This window comes from Hyla sarda, chromosome 6 (assembly GCF_029499605.1).
Source record: "Hyla sarda isolate aHylSar1 chromosome 6, aHylSar1.hap1, whole genome shotgun sequence".
In the NCBI taxonomy this organism is placed as follows: Eukaryota; Metazoa; Chordata; class Amphibia; order Anura; family Hylidae; genus Hyla; species Hyla sarda.
Genome location: NC_079194.1, coordinates 32,936,218 through 32,961,484, shown reverse-complemented (window position 1 = coordinate 32,961,484; position 25,267 = coordinate 32,936,218). Strand labels below are relative to the sequence as shown.

At 44.0% G+C, this 25,267-nt stretch overlaps 1 protein-coding gene across 4 annotated transcripts in view; it reads left to right on the top strand.

Annotated features, from left to right (window-relative positions):
• Positions 1-25,267, top strand: part of DENND1B (DENN domain containing 1B) — a 253,388-nt gene that overhangs the window by 197,190 nt on the left and 30,931 nt on the right. For all 4 annotated transcript variants that reach the window (XM_056523457.1, XM_056523454.1, XM_056523455.1 and 1 more), the window contains 2 exons: positions 13,375-13,500; positions 15,083-15,184. In XM_056523457.1, coding sequence (XP_056379432.1) covers positions 13,375-13,500; positions 15,083-15,184 — 228 coding nt within the window. The remainder of the gene's footprint in view (positions 1-13,374; positions 13,501-15,082; positions 15,185-25,267) is intronic.

The window sequence follows — 25,267 nt, the reverse complement described above, 5'->3', positions numbered from 1 at the left end:
CGTCGCGTTGAGGACGTCACTTGTCATTGTCATTGTTGATTTGTGTCAAAATAAACACTGGACGTGGCAAACCGGCTTTAGGAACATGTTTAAAGGTAAAACAAAAATCTGTGAGAGTTAATAAAACATAAATAAAATAAAAATAAAATGGCTAAATAAATATAGTAGTAAAATAAATTAAATAAACAGGGCTAGTTCACATTATGGAAAATCATGGCTGAATCCACAAGAATTCACTGAAAACAGGTGCCCATTCCTCATCATTTTTGCTCTATTTTACTATGAAGCAAAAAGAGTATTTCAGCTAGAAAATTTCTATGATTGTATTCTGAGTTGTATTCTGTAGTGTGACTATTTCCTCACTGAAATTTTCAAACCGAACTCCTCTCTCTGCTTATGCTAAAATGATGCAAAAATTAAGTGGAGTTGCACTTATTTTGCATGGAATTTGGAGCGGTAATACAAAGTTCCATTGACTTGTCCATTCTTTTTGTGATATTTGGATCCACACTGGAAATTTATATTTGTTGTAAAAATCCCGTTGAACTCGGCTTTAGACTAATTTTTATGCAGTGGTGATCTATTCATGATGTGCGACTTTTCTCTGAAAGTCACACAAAAGTTGCAGCGCCCGTCCTTTACACACAAACCCAGACTAATTTACTTCATCCCTGAAAAGTACTCTAAACGCCGCTCAATCCCCAGATAGGAAAGATGATTATAGAATTACTCACTGTGCCTGATCAGGTGGGAAATGTAGGTGAGCTGTGAGCTAAATCTTCAGCAATGTTCCAGAGCGCCAAATTCATCAAGGGGCGTGCGACTTTTCATGAATTTGGCGCAGGGAGTTAAAAAACAAGGAAACTTTTCATGACTACAATAGTTTTAAAAAAAAGTAGAGGAGTATTGATGAACTCCCCTACTTCCAAAGAATAGGGGATAAGATGTCTGGCTGCTGTGGACCCCCTTGGTCTCCGGCACGGCACCCCAGTCATCCGCTGCATGGGGCGAACTCTGTGAACACCACAATCACCTCACCCCCCCTCCCATAGACAAGAATTAAGGGGGCGTGGCGTGATGTCACATGCACGGAAGCCCCAGGCTTCTGTGTTCAGAACGCCACCTTGCCAGCCCGGAGATTGCAGGTGGTCCCAGCGGCCGGACCCCCCCGCGATCAGACATCTTATTCCCTATACTTTGGATAAGGGGATAAGATGTTTAGGGCCGGAGTATCCCTTTAAAATCTAAGTGAATTCTGCATAAAGCTATTTATTTTGCACTAACCTTAAGTGCACACAGGATAGATTTGCTGCAAGAAAATTTCACAGAAATTCCTTCCAAAATCCTTAGGGATCCTACAAGTCCTCTCCAAATTTCTTTCTTAAGCAATAGGGGTGAATTTGACTTAAAATCGACAATAAATTTACAGTGAAAATATGCTGGATAGGGACAGACGGGGTAAGTATACGTTTTATAAGTGCTCAGGCTCAGTATTGCATGCTCTGTAATTGTATCCCTATAACTTTTCTAAGCAACATTCTCTTCTCCGATAAGTTGAGTTTTTTCAGAATCAAAAATAAAACTGTTTCATTTCGCTCTTCTGGAACCGACTTATTTTCTTCTTCCATTTTCTGTCATGGATCTTGTTGACCAGTGTAGAGGTTCCACTACACTGCTGCCCTAGATGTTCGTGTATTTTTCTTTCCATAGTTTTACACGGTTGGCGGGGTTGAAGGTTTTGCTGTCGCCGATGACTCACCAGCTGGCTTCCTCCCTGTATCCCTTTGCTTTCTCGGTTGTTCAGAAGTCATCGGCATTAATATCGCTCGGTCTCTATCCTCCTCTGAATCCAACTTGTAAAGCTTCAAATTCTCTGTCCATGTAATCCGGAGCAGCGCAGCTGCTGAAAGTTGCACATGAATAGAGGTAACATCACATGGCAGCTTTAATGATTTTTTACAAGGTAAAAAAAAGTCACATGGCCATGCACCTACCGATTTCTGACTTAATTGATGTCCCATTGCAACTGGGGTTTGTTCTGGAAGTTTGCTGTTAAAATTTCTTGTAGCACAACCTAAAAGAGTTTTTCAACAAATAAATATGTGTCTTCACAGTAAAAAAAGGAATGGAGCACTCACCCGGTAAGTTGGCTGTAGCAAGACTTCTCAGATCACGGTAATTTGACGATCGAGCAGGGAGGCGGTGGGTGGTAATGGGGGAAATTCAGGCATCGGGCCACGGACCATAGCACACTCTTAATTGCTTTGTCAGGCCACTAGGGGCCTGACAAAGCACCAAACGGTGGGATACGGTCCGTGGCCCGACGCCTGAACTGCCCCCGTTACAACCCACTGCCTCCCTTCTCGGTCATCGAATTACCGTGTTCTGAGAAGTCCAGCTGCAGCCAACTTACCGGGTGAGTGCTCCATTCCTATTGTTAATGTGAAGACCTTATTTGCTTGTTGTTTTACACATGCAGCACCGCCAGCAGCCATCTTCCACACTTCATGCCTACACATTAACGTGCCAATAATTGGGATGCGATAGCGATTTATACAGTGACAGTGCCGGACTCTGTGTTCTATTGTGATGCTAAAATAAATAGGTCTTTTTGCTTCCAGAAACAGCACCACACCTGTCCATGGGTTGTATCTGGCATTGCAACTAAGATCTATTAAAGGGTTACCAGGGACTTAAAAAGTTTGACGTGTTACAGAAGGTGGCCTGATAATATAAAAAATAAAATAAACACATACTCACCTACCTTGGTCATCTGGGGCTTCTTCTGTCATCTCATCCAGTCCCCTGTTTTCCTGCCTACTTCCTGCATCCAAGAAGAGGTCTTCAGTGCACTAAAGACTCACTAGACTAGACTACTCACTAAGTGAGGTGAAATACCGCCGCAGTTAGTGGTTAACTGAACGGGGTCAATCCTGCAGTGATGAGCTCTTCCTGGAAGTAGCCGAAACTGCGCGGGACCAGATGATGTCACAACAGTAGATCTGGGAATCGAGATAGGTAAGTATGTATGTTTTTTGGGGCTTTTTCTTAAGGTCGCCCCCAGAAACATATAGGCCATGATTTACTATTGTAAACCCAACCTGTCGTGCGGAACAATTTAGTGCATTGCGCCACAAATTGTATCTGCTCCAGAATTTGTGGCGCAATGCCCCAAAATAAACCCTTTGAATCTGACAGACCTGAAAAAGTCGTTGGGTCTACCCAAAAGGGGGCTAATAAAACCCCAACACTCTTAGTAAATCAGGGCCAATGTGTCATATTTACCGAAAAGAGCACTGCGCAGAAATGGAAGCCCCCAAAAGTTGCTAAATTGCGTTTTTTTATTGTTTTTTAAATTTTGCCCCACAAATATATTTTTTTTGTTTCACCGTACATTTTGGTGTAACATTAGTGATGTAATTACAAAGGACAATTGGTGGCGCAAGACATAAACCCTTATAGGGGGCTATGAGTGAAACATTGAAAGCATTATGGCTATTAGAAGGCGAAGAAAAAATGAGAAATCCCTGCATCCTTATGGACATGTCAAAATCTGAGTTTTTTATTTATTTAAATTATCGGTCGGGCTATGACCATTTAGACTCTGTCCAATGACGAGCAGGGAGAGAAGCACGCGGCTGTGTAGACATTATTACGAGTCCGTCCAGGTCTGGTATGTCAGCGCTTTTGGATGGACATAGGGTCCAGTAGTGGCCTTAGGACTAACCATATTCAGACAAAGGATTAAAATCCAACTTGTAATTCCAAGGCAGAAATCTGAGGCTGAGCCTGCAGGTGTGTAGCAGAGCCACCGAACATGTGCATGAAAATTTGCCCCATTTTCATTCAATGGGGCACATCCTCAGCATTTCCACCTATATAGGTTACATGCCACTTATTTATTTTGTGGAAAATCTCCAATGAATATAAACGGGTACTAGAAACTCCATTAGGCTAGGTTCACACTACGGAATTTCCACCTTGAAATTGCAGGCAGAAATTCCGCTTGCTAAAATGTATAGTGTAGTGAATGGATTTCCGTTCACAAATTCACACTTCGGAATTTGTGAAGTGGAATTTGTGAACGTAAAATCCGTTTGGAAATTTCCGCCTTAAGGCTAGGTTCACACTGTGGAATTTCTGGGCAGAATTTCTGCCGGAGATCAAGCCGGCAGCACTAGGACCGCACGGACTGCATTGCCGTCCCCATAGATGTTAATGCATTTCTGAGCAGATCACCCAAAAGATCTACCCAGAAATGCATTGCCGTCTATGGGTACGGTAATGCAGTCCGTGCGGTCCTAGTGCCGCCAGCTAAATCTCCATCAGAAATTCTGCCCAGAGATTCCGTAGTGTGAACCTAGCCTAAGAATGGCGTTGGTCATTCTTCAGGCGGAAATGCTCGCAGAACAGATTGCAGTCTATTGGAGACTGCAGTGTCCAGTCGGCGCTGGCCGCGCTCGGAATCTCCGGGCGGAAACTTTCTGCCCGGACATTCCGTAGTGTGATCCTAGAAAAAAAGAAGGAAAGAGCGCTCCATAGCGTAATACCGCAAGGTAGGGGATCCACAGGTATATTAGGAAATGCCCTTACCATGAGCGGTTGTGTAAGCTCACACACAACAGTGGTCAGAGTGAGTGAGAGACAAGTCCAGTCTGCAGCCTTCCCATCCAAGCGAGACAATGGCAGGATAAGACTTCAAGGTGTGATGCGATTAAATGGCGCTGAGCAGGAGCAGACACGTCAGGTAAGATGGAGGATGGCTTTATTAAAAAAATGCTACGTGTTTCACCGCAGGTGCGGCTTCATCAGGCACCATGCCTGATGAAGCCGCACCTGCAGTGAAACGCATAGCATTTTTTAATAAAGCCATCCTCCATCTTACCTGACGTGTCTGCTCCTGCTCAGTGCCATTGAATCCCATCACACCTTGAAGTAGTGTGATCCTAGCCTTAACATTCCTGGGATGCAGATTGCAAACCGATTCCGTGCAGAATAAACAATTTCGGTGCAGAATATTTGCCGGAAAAGGTTTGTGTGAACCCATAGGTCGGTGTTTCCCAACCATTGTGCCCCCAGCTGTTGCAAAATTACAATTCCCAGAATGCCCGGACAGCCGTTGGCTGTCCGGGCATGCTGGGAGTTGTAATTTTGCAACAGCTGGAGGAACCCTCTACCATAGTGCATGTACACACAATGGAATTTCATATTCATTTCAGTGTCGAAATCGTTTTACAGAATCCCATTCCCGATGGGCATCTGCATGATGTTTTACATGCACAGATATTTTCAATATGAACATACAATTATTGCAAACAAAAAACCTTTTAACTAGGAAGTAGACTGTGCCATCATATGACTAAGAACGCAGCAAAGCGACGGCATATGGTGTAAAAATCCCCATGAGAAATCCAAAGCTGCGTCCTCCTAGTTCTCACCTAGGCCATATTCACACAACAAAGGTATAGCGGAAAAAGGAACTTGTCTGAGGTGCTAATGTTGTGATGCCAGTAGAATGGAATCCAATCCGACAATAAAGTGATAGTAAACTAGAAGGTTTTATTTAAGATTACCAAAATAAAAATATTATTGTTTAAAAACTAATAACGCGTTTTGGAGGTAAACACCTCCTTCTTCAGATCAGTATACCGATCTGATCTGAAGAAGGAGGTGTTTACCTCCAAAATGCGTTGTGTTTTTTAATTAATCACTTTATTGTCGGAATGGATTCCATTCTACTGACATCACAACAGCAGCGCCTCCAACAATGTCATTTTTCCACTTCACCTTTGTTAATTACTACGGGATGATTTTTCACCTGCTACTGGGACCTGAAGGCTTGCAGCAGTTGTCTCCAAGTGTACCCCCCGCCTCCCCCCATACAGTGGGGCCTGAGGTAAGCAGCCTCTACCTACGGGCTGTCACGATTCGGCTGGCAGGAGGTGGATCCTCTGTGCCAGAGAGGGATTGGCGTGGACCGTGCTGGTGGACCGGTTCTAAGTTGCTACTGGTATTCACCAGAGCCCGCCGCAAAGCGGGATGGTCTTGCAGCGGCGGTAGCAACCAGGTCGTATCCACTAGCAACGGCTCAACCTCTCTGACTGCTGAAGATAGGTGCGGTACAAGGGAGTAGACAAGAGCAAGGTCGGACGTAGCAGAAGGTCGGGGCAGGCAGCAAGGATCGTAGTCAGGGGCAACGGCAGGAGGTCTGGAACACAGGTTAGGAACACACAAGGAAACGCTTTCACTGGCACAATGGCAACAAGATCCGGCGAGGGAGTGCAGGGGAAGTGAGGTATACATAGGGAGTGCACAGGTGAACACACTAATTAAGCCAACTGCGCCAATCAGTGGCGCAGTGGCCCTTTAAATCGCAGAGACTCGGCGCGCGCGCGCCCTAAGGAGCGGGGCCGCGCGCGCCGGGACAGGACCGACAGAGAGCGAGTTAGGTACGGGAGCCGGGGTGCGCATCGCGAGCGGGCGCCACCCGCATCGCGAATCGCATCCCGGCTGGGAGAGGTATCGCAGCGCACCCGGTCAGCAGATCTGACCGGGGCGCTGCAATTGCGAGGATGTTGCGAGCGCTCCGGGGAGGAGCGGGGACCCGGAGCGCTCGGCGTAACACGGGCATTTTTTGCCTTTCTGTACCTATTTATGTGTCTCCCTCCTTTTTGAGGGGCAAAGGTCCATTGAGGTAATGTACTAGGCGCCTCTTGCCTGTCTCTCCGTTTTTCTTCACCACATATACAAACAACAGAATTTCCAAGTGGAATCCGGCAGAAAAATTCATCTTGGAAATACTTTTGCAAGAGAGTCCCATTGTGTTCAATGGGATTCTGCTGCACCGTGCGCACAGCGGAATTTCTGTCAATTCAGTGGAATTAACATGTTAATCCGCTCAGAAATGCATTGCTGTCTATGGAGTTGGCGCATTTCTGCTGGCGCCTGCCATTTGCGGGATGTCCAGACATTCTGCAAATATTCTGCCTTGTGAACATAGCCCTAAAATTAAAGGCACCTAACAAACACAATTTAGGGGTTAGAGGGACGGGGAAAGCCATGACAACAATAAAGGGATACTCCGGTGGAAAATAATTTTTTTCACTGGTGCCAGAAAGTTAAACAGATTTGTAAATGACATATAACAAAAAATCATAATCCTTCCAGTACTTATCCGCCGCTGTATGCTCCAGAGGAAGTTGTGTAGTTCTTTCCAGTATGACCACACTGCTCTCTGCTGCCGCCTCTGTCTGTGTCAGAAACTGTCCAGAGCAGGAGAGGTTTGCTATGGGGATTTGCTCCATCTCTGGACAGTTCCTGACATGGACAGAAGTGTCAGCACTGTGGTCAGACTGGAATGAACTACACAACTTCCTCTGGAGCATACAGCAGCTGATAGAAGTAATTTACAAATCTGTTTAACTGTCTGGCACCAGTTCATGAAAAAAAAAAAATGTTTTCCATCGGAGTACCCCTTTAAGGGACCTATCTGATCACACCAGCACAATCTGTATTCGGAATCCCAGGGAATCTATTTGTCACCATTCAGATCCTTATTTCCTCAGGTGCCGACTCCATCATTTTTATTTACTTCTATTTTCTCCCCATTTTATTTTTACATTTTGGATACAAAGGGTTAAGTATAAAAAAAAAGCATCAAGATATCCGTCTTGGCATCCTGTACGCGGTCAGTCGTACATCACCGAAATTTGTACCAGTGGCTGGTGCTATCGGATCTCTAGAGGACCAGCGCTGTCACTCACTCGTCCGTTCCATGAAGTCATGCCCCATTATACAAGTATATGTTTTTTGACAGTTCTGCATCCGTCAATGTTTTACAACAGCTGAGTCTGGACAGTTGTTTCGTGCAGGAGCCTTGTAGGTGTTGAGCACTGGGGGGGAAAAAATCCAGAACTGCAGCCGAGAGACAACAAAAAGGACCCACCGCCACGTCCTAGCTGCTGGTTTCAGCACATTTGTATTTGCTGTACAGTATATGAACGGTGCAGGGACGTGCACAGACATTTTCAGGGGCACTTCTTGTAATTATTATATAAATGGCCACATAATGATGCCAGACTGCCCAGGGCACTTATAGGAAGAACATGAAAAGGGCAGAGGCTCAAGCCAATTTCTAGTCAACCTGTGTACATCCCTTTTATAGTGTGTAAACTCTAGCCGTAAACCAGGCTCCTCACCATAATCCTTATAAACAAGGTGATAATACACTGCTCAAAAAAATAAAGGGAACACGTAAATAACACAATGTAACTCCAGGTCAATGACACTTCTGTGAAATCACACTGTCCACTCAGGAAGAACACTGATTGACAATCAATTTCACATGCTGTTGTGCAAATGGAACAGACAACAGGTGGAAATTATAGGCAATTAGCAAGACACCCCCAATAAAAGAGTGGTTCTGCGGGTGGTGACCACAGACCACTTCTCAGTTCCTATGCTTCCTGGCTGATGTTTTGGTCACTTTTGAATGCTGGCGGTGCTTTCACTCTAGTGGTAGCATGAGACGGAGTCTACAACCCACACAAGTGGCTCAGGTAGTGCAGCTCATCCAGGATGGCACATCAATGCGAGATGTGGCAAGAAGGTTTGCTGTGTCTGTAGGCGTAATGTCCAGAGCATGGAGGTGCTGCCAGGAGACAGGCCTGTACATCAGGAGATGTGGAGGAGACCGTAGGAGGGCAACAACCCAGCAGCAGGACCGTTACCTCCGCCTTTGTGCAAGGAGGAGCACTGCTAGAGCCCTGCAAATTGACCTCCAGCAGGCCACAAATGTGCATGTGTACACTCAAACAGACTTCATGAGGGTGGTATGAGGGCCCGACATGCACAGGTGGGGGTTGTGCTTACAGCCCAACACCGTGCAGGACGTTTGGCATTTACCAGAGAACACTAAGATTGGCAAATTCGCCACTGGCACCCTGTGCTCTTCACAGATGAAAGCAGGTTCACACTGAGCCCATGTGACAGACGTGACAGAGTCTGGAGACTCCGTGGAGAATGTTCTGCTGCCTGCAACATCCTCCAGCATGACCGGTTTGGCAGTGGGTCAGTAATGGTGTTGGGTGGCATTTCTTTGGGGGCCGCACTGCCCTCCATGTGCTTGCCAGAGGTAGCCTGACTGCCATTAGGTACCCAAATGAGATCCTCAGACCCCTTGTGAGACCATATGCTGGTGCGGTTGGCCCTGGATTCCTCCTAATGCAAGACAATGCTAGACCTCATGTGGCTGGAGTGTGTCAGCAGTTCCTGCAAGAGGAAGGCATTGATGCTATGGACTGGCCCGCCCGTTCCCCAGACCTGAATCCGATTGAGCACATCTGGGACATCATGTCTCGCTCCATCCACCAACGCCACGATGCACCACAGACTGTCCAGGAGTTGGCGGATGCTTTAGTTCAGGTCTGGGAGGACATCCCTCTTGAATCAGGAGCATGCCCAGGCATTGTAGGGAGGTCATATGGGCACTTGGAGGCCACACTTACTACTGATTGTTTTAAGGACATTACATAAAGTTGGATCAGCCTGTAGTGTGGTTTTCCACTGTGATTTTGAGTGCGACTCCATATCCAGACCTCCATGGGTTGATAAATTTGATTTCCATTGATAATTTTTGTGTGATTTTGTTGTCAGCGCATTCAACTATATAAAGATGAAAGTATTTCATACGATTAGTTCATTCATTCAGATCTAGGATGTGTTATCTTAGTGTTCCCTTTATTTTTTTGAGCAGTGTATAATTCATCTTATATGTGATTAGCTCAGTATATTTATTCTGCATAACCAGAACACCCCTCCCCCTTTATTGGCTATATGATAATTGCACCCAGTGGGGCATCCTCTCTCCTTTGATGTGCTCACGTGGGAGGACTGAATGCAGAATGTCACCCGTGCCGGTGCCCTCGTCACCCGCAGCGATGTCCTTTTCTGTAATTTTGCTCCATCCAGCCCGGCGCTGCCCTTGTTAGCAGTCTACTAGGATTACACTCTAATTAATTTGACTCTTCTATTATGAGCGTTCGGGGAGGCTGTTCACACTCGTGTGGTTTGTCGAGACCGTATTAACTCCTTTCTCAATGAAGCTGCTGTATGTTTTTACAGTATTATGTGGCATTAAGTAGCAATGCTAATCCAAACATGACAGCTTATTGTAGTTTACTAGATCCTTCTAGTTTTTTCTTTTGCTTCACTTAAAACTGTAACCATGGCAAGGGGCATACTCCATGTTTAGAGCAGTGTTCCCTAAACTTTTGCAAAACTACAACTCCTATCATGACCTGACAGCCTTTGTTCCATTGCCTCATTTCTTTTGCAGTCAAGACTCCCCATTTGTAATGATGGTGATATCCACTTTTCTCTATAGCAGTGTTCTCATCCTTACCTGACAGTCTTAATGTGACCTCACTGCTCTTACAGTAAAGAATGCGAGTTTGTGATTAAGGTAAACCCTTTTTTTCTCTAGATCAGTTTTTCCTGACATTTAGCTCTCCAGCTGTTGAAAAACTATTACTCCCACATGACCTGATAGCCTTCATATGGCAGTGTGTTTCATAGCCTCACTGCTCTTACAGTAAAGAACCCCTTGTTTATGAAGAAGGGAACACTTTCTGTATTGAGAGCAAACATGTGGCACTCCAGATGTTGCATAACTACAACTCCTATCATGACCTGGCAGCCTTTGTGTGGCAGAATTGCATAGCCACACTGCTTTTTCAGTAAATTATCACTGTGTGAGTGTGTGGACCACCACTAATTGGGAACACTGGTCTAAAGCAGTGGTCCCCAACCCAGCTCTCAAGTCCCACCAACATTATGTTTTTTCAGTTACTCTGTTGGAATGGAACAAGGAAAGATTTAAAGGGGTACTCCAGTGGAAACCTTTTTTTTTTTTTTTTTTTTTTTTTAAATCAACTGGTGCCAGAAAGTTAAACAGATATGTAAATTACTTCTATTAAAAAAATCTTAATCCTTCCAGTACTTTTTAGGGGCTATATACTTTATTTTATTTTATTTTTTTAAATCAACTGGTGCCAGAAAGTTAAATAGATTTGTAAATCCCTTCTATTAAAAAAATCTTAATCCTTCCAGTACTTTTTAGGGGCTGTATACTAAAGAGAAATCCAAAAAAGAAATGCATTTCCTCTGATGTCATGACCACAGTGCTCTCTGCTGACCTCTGCTGTCCATTTTAGGAACTGTCCAGAGCTGGAGAAAATCCCCATAGCAAACATATGCTGCTCTGGACATTTCCTAAAATCGACAGCAGAGGTCAGCAGAGAGCACTGTAGTCATGACATCAGAGGAAATGCATTTCTTTTTTGGATTTCTCTTTAGTATACAGCCCCTAAAAAGTACTGGAAGGATTAAGATTTTTTTAATAGAAGTGATTTACAAATCTGTTTAACTTTCTGGCACCAGTTGATTTAAAAAAAATAGTTTTCCACGGGAGTACCCCTTTAAAGCCTGGACTGTTTGTGGGCCCTGAAAACTGGGTTGGGGACCTCTGTTTTAGAGGAAAGAAGGGTTCCGATATTATGACAAACAGGAATTCTTTACTGTAAGAGCAGAGAGTTTATGGAACGCTCTGCCACACAAAGGCTGTCAGGTCCTGATGAAAGTTGTAGTTTTGCAGTAGCTGGAGAGCCACATGTTGGGGGACACTGTTTTCAATAAAGAAGGTTTTCCCGTCCTCGTAAACAAGGGATTCTTTACTGTAAGAGTAGTGAGGCTATGGAACACCCTGCCATTCGAAGGCTATCAGGTCATGATGGGAGTTGTAGTTTTGCAACAGCTGGAGAACTGCATGTCAGGAAACATTGGTCTATAGGAAAGAAAATTGGGATTCTTTACTGTAAGAGCTGTGAGACAATAGAACTCTCTGCCACATGAAGGCTGTCAGGTCATAATTAGAGATGAGCGAACTTACAGTAAATTCGATTTGTCACGAACTTCTCGGCTCGGCAGTTGATGACTTTACCTGCATGAATTAGTTCAGCTTTCAGGTGCTCCCGTGGGCTGGAAAAGGTGGATACAGTCCTAGGAGACTCTTTCCTAGGACTGTATCCACCTTTTCCAGCCCACCGGAGCACCGGAAAGCTGAATTAATTTATGCAGGAAAAGTCAGCAACCGCCGAGCCGAGAAGTTTGTGACGAATCGTATTTACTGCAAGTTCGCTCATCTCTAGTCATGATGGAACTTGTAGTTTTGCAACAGCTGAATAGCTGCACTTTGGGGAACATTGGTCTAGAGCAGTGCTTCCCAACCAGGGTGCCTCCAGCTGTTGCAAAACTACAACTCCCAGCATGCCCAGACAGCCGAAGGCTGTCTGGGCATGCTGGGAGTTGTAGTTTTGCAACAGCTGGAGGCACCCTGGTTGAGAAACACTAGAGGATGGAAGTCTAGAGGATGGAAGGTTTTGCCATCGCAGCTGGAGACTTTTTACCATAAGAGCAGTGAGGCCACGCAATGGCTGCTTATGGCCATCTGGGCATGCTGGGGATTGTAGTTTTGCAACAGCTGTGGCCACACTGGGAAACAATGGATACAATAGGTAGGGATCAAAAACCACTTCATATTAAATGCAAACGATCCCCCCCCCCCGCGAAAAAAAAAGGAGCAGCAACAAACAAGCCCAAAAAGTATAGTATATACAGCATAAATTGATCACGACCGGTCCAATAATGACCCATACACATGTAGTACTGTGCAACAGAGAATCTCACACATACTAATTTCCGGCATGGCGGAGGTTACCTGCCTTACAGCGGCGACAGAGGTCACGCTCTCTTTACTTTTATTGAGCTAAAGAAAGGTTAACGTTTTCCTCCCAGCTAAGGTTACACGATAGGTGCCCAGATAATAGAAGATGTTTACGTGGTAGGCCCAGGGAGAGGGAAGTGACGGAGATTGCTTTCTCACATATGGGTGCCCCCACCTTCATTTCCATTATCAGTTCAGCAGGTGTAATATACATTTTTTATAGCAAGGGGCCGAGAGATTTTGGCTGAGTCAGTGGGGATGAGACCCCCACCACTGGACGCTGACACCCCTCACCGGGTCAATTTGACAGGTGCTAATTCATTTTGTCTCCTTATGACATTTCCTTTTTTCCTTTCTTCCTCCCGTCTCCAGTTTTTTCCGTCTTCTATTTGGATTATTATGATACTATGTTTTTCAGGTTCTATTTTTGTATCCAGATTTGTAATGGATATCAAATCTGTTTTTTGTTTTTCTTGTTTTGTTTTTGTTTTCTTTGTCATCGGGCTCATGTATTAAACTGTACATATCATCCTTCACGTGTCCTTGTTATTCCTATTTTATAGTATGTTACATTCGTCTTTCTCCTATTGCAGGTTTCGACCCTGAAAAGCAAGCTGAAGAAGCAGTCGACATCCACCGGAGACGGCGTGTCACGTGCTTTCCTCCGAGCTCAGGCCACGCTGTTTGGGTCATACAGGGACGCTCTCCGATACAGACCTGTGAGTTGTTCTCCTTTTTCCTGACTCAGCATCTTATTATTGTGGAGCTTCGGTTTAACCCCTTAGGCCAGGTTCACACGGAGATTTTCGTCACATATTTTGGCTCGTAGTATGCATCAAAATACACATTGCAGGACATGCAGTTCGTGCCTATTGTTTTCAAGAAGAGATTTTTTTTTTTAAATGGGCACTGTCACCAACTTTATTTTTTGATATGTTGTAGTACTTATGTACTTATGTACTACAACATATCTCTAATATACTTTTATTTTATTTTTTTCATTAAAAAGGTTTAATTTACATTTAAAAACCGGCCACTGAAAAAGGACTGATTTTGGAGCGGCAATCAGTCCTTTTTCAGTTAAGCTGCACTCGCTCCCTGCATGTCAATCAGACAGGCGGGAGCGAGCGCATTGGCTCCCCGGCCACTGGCTGGGAGGCCACTCCTCCCGCACATCGCCGCCGCCTCGTTGCCGCCGCTGTCCCTGCACGCCCGCTGCCGGACTCTGCAGTAACTGCAAGTGTAATGAGGGAACGGGGTATGCGGGGGGGGGAAGGAGGGAACGGGCTAGTGCCGTAGCGGGGGGGGGGGGGGGGAACGGGCTAGCGCCATAGCGCCGCTTGTAACTAACTAATAGTTTATCTACACAGGGGGCCTCCAGCTGTTTCAATACTACAACTCCCAGCATGCCCTGACAGCCAATAGATGTCAGGGCAAGCTGGGAGTTGTAGTGGTGAAACAGCTGGAGGCACCCTGTGTGGATGAACTAAGGGCGGAAGTCCCCCCCAGCAGGCATCATTGACGTGATGCCTGCTGGGGAAGTCTGCCTGGTAGTGAGCACACTGCCAGGCAGACAAAAGGCATTTTTAATATAGTAAAAATAAAAATGAAAAGCAGGGAGGGGGTTAGGGATAGATTGCCAATAGGCAGGGAGAGAGAAAAAAAAAATAGGATGGTGGGAGCGACCCTTTAAGCAGGGATTTTAACCCCTTAGGGACATAAATGTACGTAAATGTGCAGTGCCTTGGTACCTGGTAACACACAAGGACGTACATTTACGTCCTGAGCGGCATACTGACTATGAAGAGAGCGCTGGAGCTGCTTTCACTTCATAGACTGAAAGTGATGGCGGCTATCAGCAGCCTGCACTTACAGTCAATGACGGAAAATGGCAATCTCGTCGTTCTCAGTCATTCATCCCTTAAGTACCGTGATCAATAGTGGCTTTTGCTGTGTCCCTAATATATATGGGGGTCTGATACATGTCCAGTTTGATCGCCCACCAGAGGTCCCCTCACCTGCTCCACGCGGTTCCGGCTTGATCTGCTGCTAGACCCTGCTGAGCCAGGCTCTACCAGCAGATCGCAGATAACACTGAGTAATGCTATGCAACAGCATAGCATTACTCAGTGTAAGCAATCTGAAGATTGCTAGTAAAAGTCCCCTATGGATACTTAAAAAGTGTAAGTGTAAATAAAATATTATATGTGTCCTGTAAAAGGTACTAACAGATATGTTATGTTTATATGTTGCCTGTTTATATGTTTCCTCTACCTGATTTCCCTATTCTGATTTCTTTAGGGGGAACCAATTACATTTTCAGAGGAGAGCTTTGTAGCCCATCGTTCCAGCACCATGAAGCAGTTTTTGGAGAAAGCAGTTAACCTGCAGCTCTTTAAGCAGGTACAGAGACACAGTCATCATAGTGTCACCGAATCACGCAGTTCACACTTGTCCGTATTTTGCAATGCAACTTCTTGGTCTCCGTCGTAAATGTGCATCTGTCATGAGAGATGAACGTCGATAGCATAAAACAGAACAGCAAAATATAACTTTTATTCTATATGATGGATGCAGTTTTCAGTTTAGGCTAATATAGGCTGTAGACTTGTGCACTAGAAAAATTTTCGTTTCGTTTTTTCGTTTTGGAAAAATTTTTCGGTTTGGTAATATTTTCGGTTTTGATTTTTCGGATACATTCGGTATTTGGGTGTTCGGTTTGATTTTTTCGGATACAATCGGTATTCGGGTACATTCGGTAAATCTTTTTATTCTTTTTTGGACTTTAGCGATCCTAAAATATTATGGAGATACCTTTTTTATAAAAATTTCGTAGGGTACCATAAAAAAATAATAATAAAAAAGATACAGTAGTGATGGAAAAAATTGTATCTAATAAAATGTATCTTTTTTATTATGTTTATTAATTTTTAAACAGGGATCAATTTATGTGAACAGGTAAAGCACTAAAAATGTATTCGACAATTTTTTAGGTAGTACTACTACTCCCAGCATGGAACACACTGTTCCATGATGGGAGTAGTAGTTATCTGTACTAATTGACAGATCGCCGGGGTCCCTTGCGATCCTCTTGTATAATGTATAGATGCGGCGGCCGCTCTTCTATGGTCCCTGCACTCACGTATATATACACATATTCATATTTCCCGCAGAGCTGTGATTGGCCAGATGGTTCCAGCCAATTACAGGTCTCTGTGAGAAATAGGAATATGTGTATATATACGGCCATGCAGGGGACCATAGGAGAGCGGCCGCCGCATCCATACATTATACAGGAGCATCACAGCGGGTGTCAGGAGTGATACCCGCAGTGATCTTTCCTTTACTACAAGTACTACTACTCCCAACATGGAGTACACTCTGCTCCATGCTGGGAGCTGTAGTACCTGCATTAATAGACAGATCGCAGCGGGTGTCAGAAGTTACACTCGCTGCGATCTGTCTATTAATGCAGGTACTACATCTCCCAGCATGGAGCAGAGTGTACTCCATGTTGGGAGTATTAGTACCTGCAGTAAGGGACAGATCCCAGGGATGTCACTCCTCCTGACACCCGCTGCGATCGTCCTTATGTGAATGTCGGGATCAGCTGTTCTCGTAGGTATACATCGTATATCTACTGCCCAGCAAGAACTTACAGTGAGCCTGCAATGTGTATACAGTATACATCGTATATCTACTGCCCAGCAAGAACTTACAGTGAGCCTGCAATGTGTATACAGTATACACATTGCTGGCTCACTTAACCCCTTGCTGAGCTGTGCAGTATGCGCAAGCCCAGCAAGGAAAGAGTTAACTTACACTGCTGGACAGTGTAGGTTAACCCTTTGGGCGGTATACACTATATACAGCTATCTATAGATAGCTGTATATAGTGTATACAGAAGACGAAGTCGGCTTACTTTCCTCGAGTACCGGGCAGGTCTGTGTAGCTCCGCCCCCTGGTGGTGACATCATTAGGGGGCGGAGCTACAGAAGGGAACAAGGCTAGTTAATCTGAAGCTCTGTTCACATTGTACGTTTTGTATAATGTGAACAGACCCTTCTGGCAGTGTCTACCCAGACAGGGAGACTCCAGCTGTTGCTAAACTACAACTCCGAGCATGCCCAGACAGCCAAAGGCTGTCTGGGCATGCTGGGAGTTGTAGTTTTGCACCAATTGGTGGCTCCCTGTTTGGGTAGACATTGCATCATGGGTGCTCTCCCCAGCGGACAGTGCCAAAAATGTCATGTTTTTTTTTTCTTCTTGTTTCAGATCAGTGTATGCAGAGGATTACTGCGGATTTGATGAATTACGGCAGATTATTTTTTTTCTTTTAATAAACTGGTTAACGAGGGCTGTGGGGGAGTGTTTTTTAAATAAAATAATTTTTCCAATGTGTTGTGTTTTTTTTTTTATTGAATTTTCAGGCTTAGTAGTGGAAGCCAGTCTTATTGACTGAATCCATTACTAAGCCAGGGCTTAGTGCTAGCCCCAAAAACAGCTAGCACTAACCCCAAATTATTACCCCGGTACCCACCGCCACAGGGGTGCCGTGAAGAGCCGGTACCAACAGGCCCGGAGCGTCAAAAATGGCGCTCCTGGGCCTAGGCGGTAACAGGCTGGCGTTATTTAGGCTGGGGAGGGCCAGTAACAATGGTCCTCACCCACCCTGGTAACGTCAGGGTGTTGCTGCTTGGTTGGTATTGTGCTGAGAATGAAAATACGGGGAACCCTATACGTATTTTAATTTTTTTTATTTAAATACATTTTTTTTAAAACGCATAGGGTTCCCCATATTTTCATTCTCAGCACAATACCAACCAAGCAGCAACAGCCTGACGTTACCAGGGTGGGCGAGGACCATTGTTACTGGCCCTCCCCAGCCTAAATAACACCAGCCTGTTACCGCCTAGGCCCAGGAGCGCCATTTTTGACGCTCTGGGCCTGTTGGTACCGGCTCTTCACGGCACCCCTGTGGCGGTGGTTACCGGGGTAATAATTGGGAGTTAGCGCTAGCTGTTTTTGGGGCTAGCACTAAGCCCTGGCATAGTAATGGATTGCGTCAATAAGACAGCTTCCACTACTAAGCCTGAAAATTCGATAAAAAAAAAAAACACAACACATTGGAAAAATTATTTTATTTAAAAAAACACTCCCCCACAGCCCTCGTTAACCATTTTATTAAAAGAAAAAAAAATAATCCGCCGTAATCCATCGAATCCGCAGTAATCCTCTGCATACACGAATCTGAAACGAGAAGAAAAAAAAAAACACAAAAAATTGGTTATGACATTTTTGGCACTGTCCGCTGGGGAGAGCACCCATGATGCAATGTCTACCCAAACAGGGAGCCACCAATTGGTGCAAAACTACAACTCCCAGCATGCCCAGACAGCCTTTGGCTGTCTGGGCATGCTGGGAGTTGTAGTTTAGCAACAGCTAGAGTCTCCCTGTCTGGGTAGACACTGCCAGAAGGGTCTGTGCACATTATACAAAACGGACAATGTGAACAGAGCTTCAGATTAACTAGCCTTGTTAGATTCTGTAGCCCCACCCCTAATGACGTCATCACTAGGGGCGGAGCTACACAGACCTGCCCGGTACTCGAGGGAAGTAAGCGGACTTCGTCTTCTGTATACACTATATACAGCTATCTATAGATAGCTGTAAATAGTGTATACCGCTCAAAGGGTTAACCTACACTGTCCAGCAGTGTAAGTTAACTCTTTCCTTGCTGGGCTTGCGCATAGCGCACAGCTCAGCAAGGGGTTAAGTGAGCCAGCAATGTGTATACTGTATACACATTGCAGGCTCACTGTAAGTCCTTGCTGGGCAGTAGATATACGTGTATACCTACGGCTCAGCGTCAGCTGTTCTCCCGGCTCTGTAGCCCTGAGAACAGCTGATCCCGACATTCACATAAGGACAATCGCAGCGGGTGTCAGGAGGAGTGACATCCCTGGGATCTGTCCCTTACTGCAGGTACTAATACTCCCAACATGGAGCACACTCTGCTCCATGCTGGGAGCTGTAGTACCTGCATTAATAGACAGATCGCAGCGAGTGTAACTTCTGACACCCGCTGCGATCTGTCTATTAATGCAGGTACTACAGCTCCCAGCATGAGGCAGAGTGTACTCCATGTTGGGAGTAGTAGTACTTGTAGTAAAGGAAAGATCACTGCGGGTATCACTCCTGACACCCGCGGTGATGCTCCTGTATAATGTATAGATGCGGCGGCCGCTCTCCTATGGTCCCCTGCAAGGCCGTATATATACACATATTCCTATTTCTCACAGAGAGCTGTGATTGGCTGGAACCATCTGGCCAATCACAGCTCTGTGGGAAATATGAATATGTGTATAAATACGTGAGTGCAGGGGACCATAGAAGAGCGGCCGCCGCATCTATACATTATACAAGAGGATCGCAAGGGACCCCGGTGATATTTCAATTAGTACAGATAACTACTACTCCCATCATGGAACAGCGTGTTCCATGCTGGGAGTAGTAGTACTACCTAAAAAAATTTAAAAAATAGTGAAAAACACGCACACACTACATTTTTATTATTGTCGGCTACATTTTTAGTGCTTTACCCGCTCACATAAATTAATCCCTGTTTAAAAATTTATAAACATTTGATAATAAAAAAGATACACTTCGTTAGATACAATTTTTTCCATCACTACTGTATCTTTTTTATTACTTTCTTGTTATTAGAATGATTTCTTTACGTGCGTTTACGGATAACGAATGCATTCGTTATTTTGCTATTCGTATTATCGTGGCTATTAGGGAATGTTAAAAATATGTTTTCGTGCATTCGGATCGGTCCGAATGCCCTAAAACGGTAAAATTCGGTAAATTAGATATTCGTGCCGAACCAAATTGCACATGTCTAATAGGCTGCATTGGTCATTGGTCCCAAACATGGTGCCTCTCAAATGTTGCACATCTACAATTCCCTGCATGCCCAGCAGGGCCGGACTGGGACCAAAAATAGGCCCGGGCATTTTAGATTAAGCAGCCCATTTTGTGGAGCCCAGTATGTGGAGGCGGAGCCAGAAATGGGAGGGGCCAAATGTTAATCACAACTGGGTACGTAACAGAAAATGTATACTATGTAAACATTAGGCTAGAGTAAAGCAGTGTAGGTGTATTTCAGTGTGAATAATGCATTCACAAAAATGCACAAAGCTTGTGTCTGTATTTTTAACATTATTGTGCTTAATGTCTATGGGAAAGTAGTGTCTGTGCACATAGTATGTAAAAAAAAAAAGGGCATATTTTCTATAACTATGTAAAAAACTGACGGATGTCAAAAAATACATTTTTTCCCCCCATAAACTTATATAGAGCACATTAATGTTAAAAATACACACTCAATCTTTCTGCAATGAAATAATGTATACTGAGACCAATATTACCAGTATACAAGGAGGAATATTATCACCATATATATTACCATCATACTGTTTCTGACCAAATCCTGTATACTGAGACCAATATTAATAATAATATCAGTATACAAGGAGGAATATTATCACCGTACATATTACTATCATACTGTTACTGACCAAATCCTGTATACTGGGACCAATATTACCAATAATACCAGTATACAAGGAGCAATATGACCATACATATGATATATTACCATCATAGTGTTACTGATAAAATCCTGTATACTGAGACCAATATTAGCAATAAGAGTATACATAGATGATTATGACCATACATATTGCCATCATATTGTTACTGAACAAATCCTGTATACTGAGACCAATATTAGCAATAATAGGAGTATACAATGAGGAATACGCTTCTAATAGTGGTACCTCCAAATCTGTGCTCGCTGCAGGCTCTCTCACCTTCCCTGTTACATCAGTGGCAGCTCTGGCAGGCAGTGGTTAGCAGGCACATTGTAGCAGCACAGCGGACCCACAGTGTAGCATATGTACACAGTGACCTCACCAGCAGAATAGTGAGTACAGCTCTGGAGTATAACACAGAATATAATTCAGGATCAGTACAGGAGAAGTAATGTAATGTATGTACACAGTGACCTCACCAGCAGAATAGTGAGTGCAGCTCTGGAGTATAATACAGAATATAACTCAGACAGGATAAGTAATGTAATGTATGTACACAGTGACCTCACCAGCAGAATAGTGAGTACAGCTCTGGAGTATAATACAGGATATAACTCAGGATCAGTACAGGATAAGTAATGTAATGTATGTACACAGTGACCTCACCAGCAGAATAGTGAGTGCAGCTCTGGTGTATAATACAGGATATAACTCAGGATCAATACAGGATAAGTAATGTAATGTATGTACACAGTGACCTCACCAGCAGAATAGTGAGTACAGCTCTGGAGTATAATACAGGATATAACTCAGGATCAGTACAGGATAAGTAATGTAATGTATGTACACAGTGACCTCACCAGCAGAATAGTGAGTACAGCTCTGGTGTATAATACAGGATATAACTCAGGATCAATACAGGATAAGTAATGTAATGTATGTACACAGTGACCTCACCAGCAGAATAGTGAGTACAGCTCTGGACTGAGATTCCCCTCAGTGCAGCCACCTTATTACATCCCTGAGCAACATTATTAGATAATTGCTTAATTAAAATCCCACCAAGTGTTAATGATAGTAAAATGCAGTATTTCCCTGCCAATGTGCCTCCAGTTGTTGCAAAACTACAACTCGCAGCAGTTATTGGCTTTCCAGGCATGCTGGAAGTTGTGGTTTTGCAACAGTTAGAGGCACCCTGGTTGAGAAACACTGGTATAATAAAAATAGGGGTTTACCTTAAAAACAGGGGGTTACTTTAAAGGACATCTGCAGCGAAATGTAACTTATCCCCTATCCACAGGATAGGGGATAAGTGTTTGATCGCGGGGGGGTCTAACTGTTGGGACGCCAGCGATCTCCTGTACGGGGCCGCGGCTCTCCCATGCAGGGGGCATGCCAGCCGCAGCATGACGTTGCGGCCGACACGCCCCCTCCATACATCTCTATGGGAGAGGCAGGGAGGCAGCGTTCGTGCCTCCCCATCACCCCCATAGAACGGTATGGGGACGGGGCGTAACCGTCAACCTCTAAGGTTGACGCTACGCACATTAGCGCTCACAATGAGCACTAATGCCGACGCCCTTTTAGGGAGATCGCGGGGGTCCCAGCGGTCGGACCCCCCGCAATCAAACACAAATCCTATCTTGTGGATAGGGGATAAGTAAAATTTTGCTGCAGATGTCCTTTAAAAGCATTGCTTACTAGCTCAGGGAGCTGAACGGGACCACCACACCAAAACCCGATCAGCTGCACAAACCGGCGGAAGGTGCCTATCTATAGCATAGTTTTGATCAGTATATGCAATTAAAAGATTCCATATAATGGACTCCTATGGGGACTAAGTACTAAATAATAGTGAATAAAATGTAAATAAATGTGAATAAGCCCCTTTTCTAATAGTTTGAACCACCCTTCTTTTCCCATTTTTTTAAATAAAAAAAGTAAACAAAAATAAATATGAACATATATGGTTGCCATATGTAGAAAATGTGCGAGCCATTAAAAACTTAAATAAACTGCGTGGTCAATGGCATATACCTAAAAAATACCAATGTTCATAATTGCTGATTTTTTTTCCACTTCATATACCAGATATAAATAAACTAAAAGTGATCAGAAAGTCCTATCAAAACAAAACAAAAATCCATAAAAATAAATAGGGGTCAGAAGAGAATGATTTTCAGCATTATTATTTTCGTACAAAAAGTCGATATTTTAGTAGTAAGTAGTAGTAATAAAATAAATAAAAACTATATAAATTGGGGATCATTGCAATCATATGGACCTACAGAATCAATAAAAATTATCAGTTTTACCAGAATTAACACTGTATAGACAGAAAAACACACAAATGGTGCAAAATGGCTTTTTTTTTTTTTTTTTTTATTTAGCCCCCACCAATTTTTTTCCTTCATTTGCTCTACATTTTATAGTTAAATCAGTGGGGGTGTTATTACAATGTACAATTGGTGGCGCAAAAAATAAAACCCTGATATGGGTCTAAATCCATACATAGCTCATTTGCTTTCTAAGCGCAGGGTCATACAGGATGCATCACTGTAGTAGCAGTGCGAGCACCCAGCTGTGCCCGGGTAGCTCTGTGTGTCTGCTCATAGTGGCGGATTTCCTGCTGTAGAAATCCACCACTACAAGAGGAGACACAGAGCTACCTGGGCACAGCTGGGTGCTCGCACTGCAGTCACTGCCGGCGGCAGGTCCATCCGCAACATGAAATAAGCTGCGGATGCGCCCTGTGTGACCCTGCATTTAACCCCTTAACGACACAGGACATATATTTACGTCCTGCGCCGGCTCCCGCGATATGAAGTGGGATCGCGCTGCAACCCCGCATCATATCGTGTTGGTCCCAGCGCCCATCAACGGCCGGGACCCGCGGCTAATACTGCACATTGCCGATCGCGGCGATGTGCTGTATTAACCCTTTGGACGCGGCAGTCAAAGCTCCAGGCAGGAGCAGTCAACCGCCGATAACACTGATCGCTGCCATGGTAACCCATGGCAGTGATCTGTGTATGCAGTGCTATAGCCCTCTGTATAAAAAAAAAAGTGAATTAATATGTATTAACCCTTTCCTGAGCAAAAGTTCAAAACACCCCCCTTTCACCATAAAAAAAATTTAACATGTAAATAAAAATAAATATAGACATATGTGGTATCGCCACATGCGTAAATGTCCGAACTATAAAACTATATCATTAAAATAACCGCAAGGTCAATGGCGTATGTGCAAAAAAATTCCAAATCCAAAATAGCGTATTTTTGGTCACTTTTCAAACCATAAAAATTTTTTATAAAAGGTGATCAAAAAGTCCGATCAAAACAAAAGGGGTACTGATAAAAACTTCAGATCACGGCACAAAAAATTAGCCCTCATACCGCCCCGTCCCCATAAAAATAAAAAAGTTATAGGGGTAAGAAAATGACAATTTTAAACATATAAATTTTACTGCATCTAGTTATGAGTATATAAGTAGGGTATCATTTTAACCGTATGGACCTACAGAATAAAGATAAGGTGTCATGTTTACCAAAAAATGTACTACGTAAAATGGAAGCCCCCAAAAGTGTCAAAATAGTGTTTTTTAGGAGCCCAGAAAGGCTAAGTGACAATTCCTCATCTAGCTTTCCCATGCTCCTGAATGGCATGTGTGCTTATAATAGCTCAACTATTACAGATAGATTTACCTATAACTTTTGGTCAAATCTGTCTATAATAGCTGAGCTTTTATAAGCAGACATGCAATTCAGAAGCATGGAAAAGCTATGTGAGGAATTGTCACCTAGCTTTTCTGGGCTCCCGAATCTACTTATCATAGCTCAGCTATTATAGACAGATTTGCTATATGCTATAGGTAAATCTGTAAAATAGCTGGGCTATGATAAGCAGATATGGCATTCAGGAGCCCAGAAAAGCTGGGTGACAATTTCTCACCTAGCTTTTTCATGCTCCTGAATGCCATATCTGCTTATCATAGCCCAGCAATTATACAGATTTACCTATAACATATAGTCAAAGCTGTCTATAATAGCTGACCTATTATAAGCAGATATGCCATTCAGGAGCCCAGAAAAGCTGGGTGACAATTTCTCGCCTAGCTTTTCTGGGCTCCTGAATGCCATATCTGCTTATCATAGCCCAGCAATTATACAGATTTACCTATAACATATAGTCAAACCTATCTTTAATAGCTGAGCTATTTTAAACACATGTCATTCAGGAGCCCAGAAAAGCTGGGTGACAATTTCTCACCTAGCTTTTTCATGCTCCTGAATGCCATATCTGCTTATCATAGCTCAGCTATTGTACAGATTTACCTTTAGCACATAGTGAAAGTTGTCTATAATAACTGAGCTATTTTAAGCAGATATGCCATTCATGAGCCCAAAAAAGCTGGGTGACAATTTCTCGCCTTGCTTTTCTGGGCTCCTGAGTGCCATATCTGCTTATCATAGCTCAGCTATTATAGACAATTTTCACTATGTGCTATAGGTAAATCTGTACAATAGCCGGGCTATGATAGGCAGATATGGCTTTCAGGAGCCCAGAAAAGCTGGGTGACAATTTCTCACCTAGCTTTTTCATGCTCCTGAATGGCATATCTGCTTATCATAGCTCATCTACTATAAGCAGATATACCATTCTGGAGCATGGAAAAGCTAAGTGACAAATTTGTCACCCAGCTTTTCTAGGCTCCTGAATGGCAAGTCAGTTCATGCCTGGTGGACTGGTGCTACCTTTGGGGGAAGACTGTCTCCAGGCCTTCTGTAATTTGCTCCGGCGGCAGGACCTCTTTTGGTGTGGCGGCACACAGCAGTTTGGGCGCGGGCCGAAGGGAGGAGGAGTCTCGTACGCTGGCCTGGTCACGT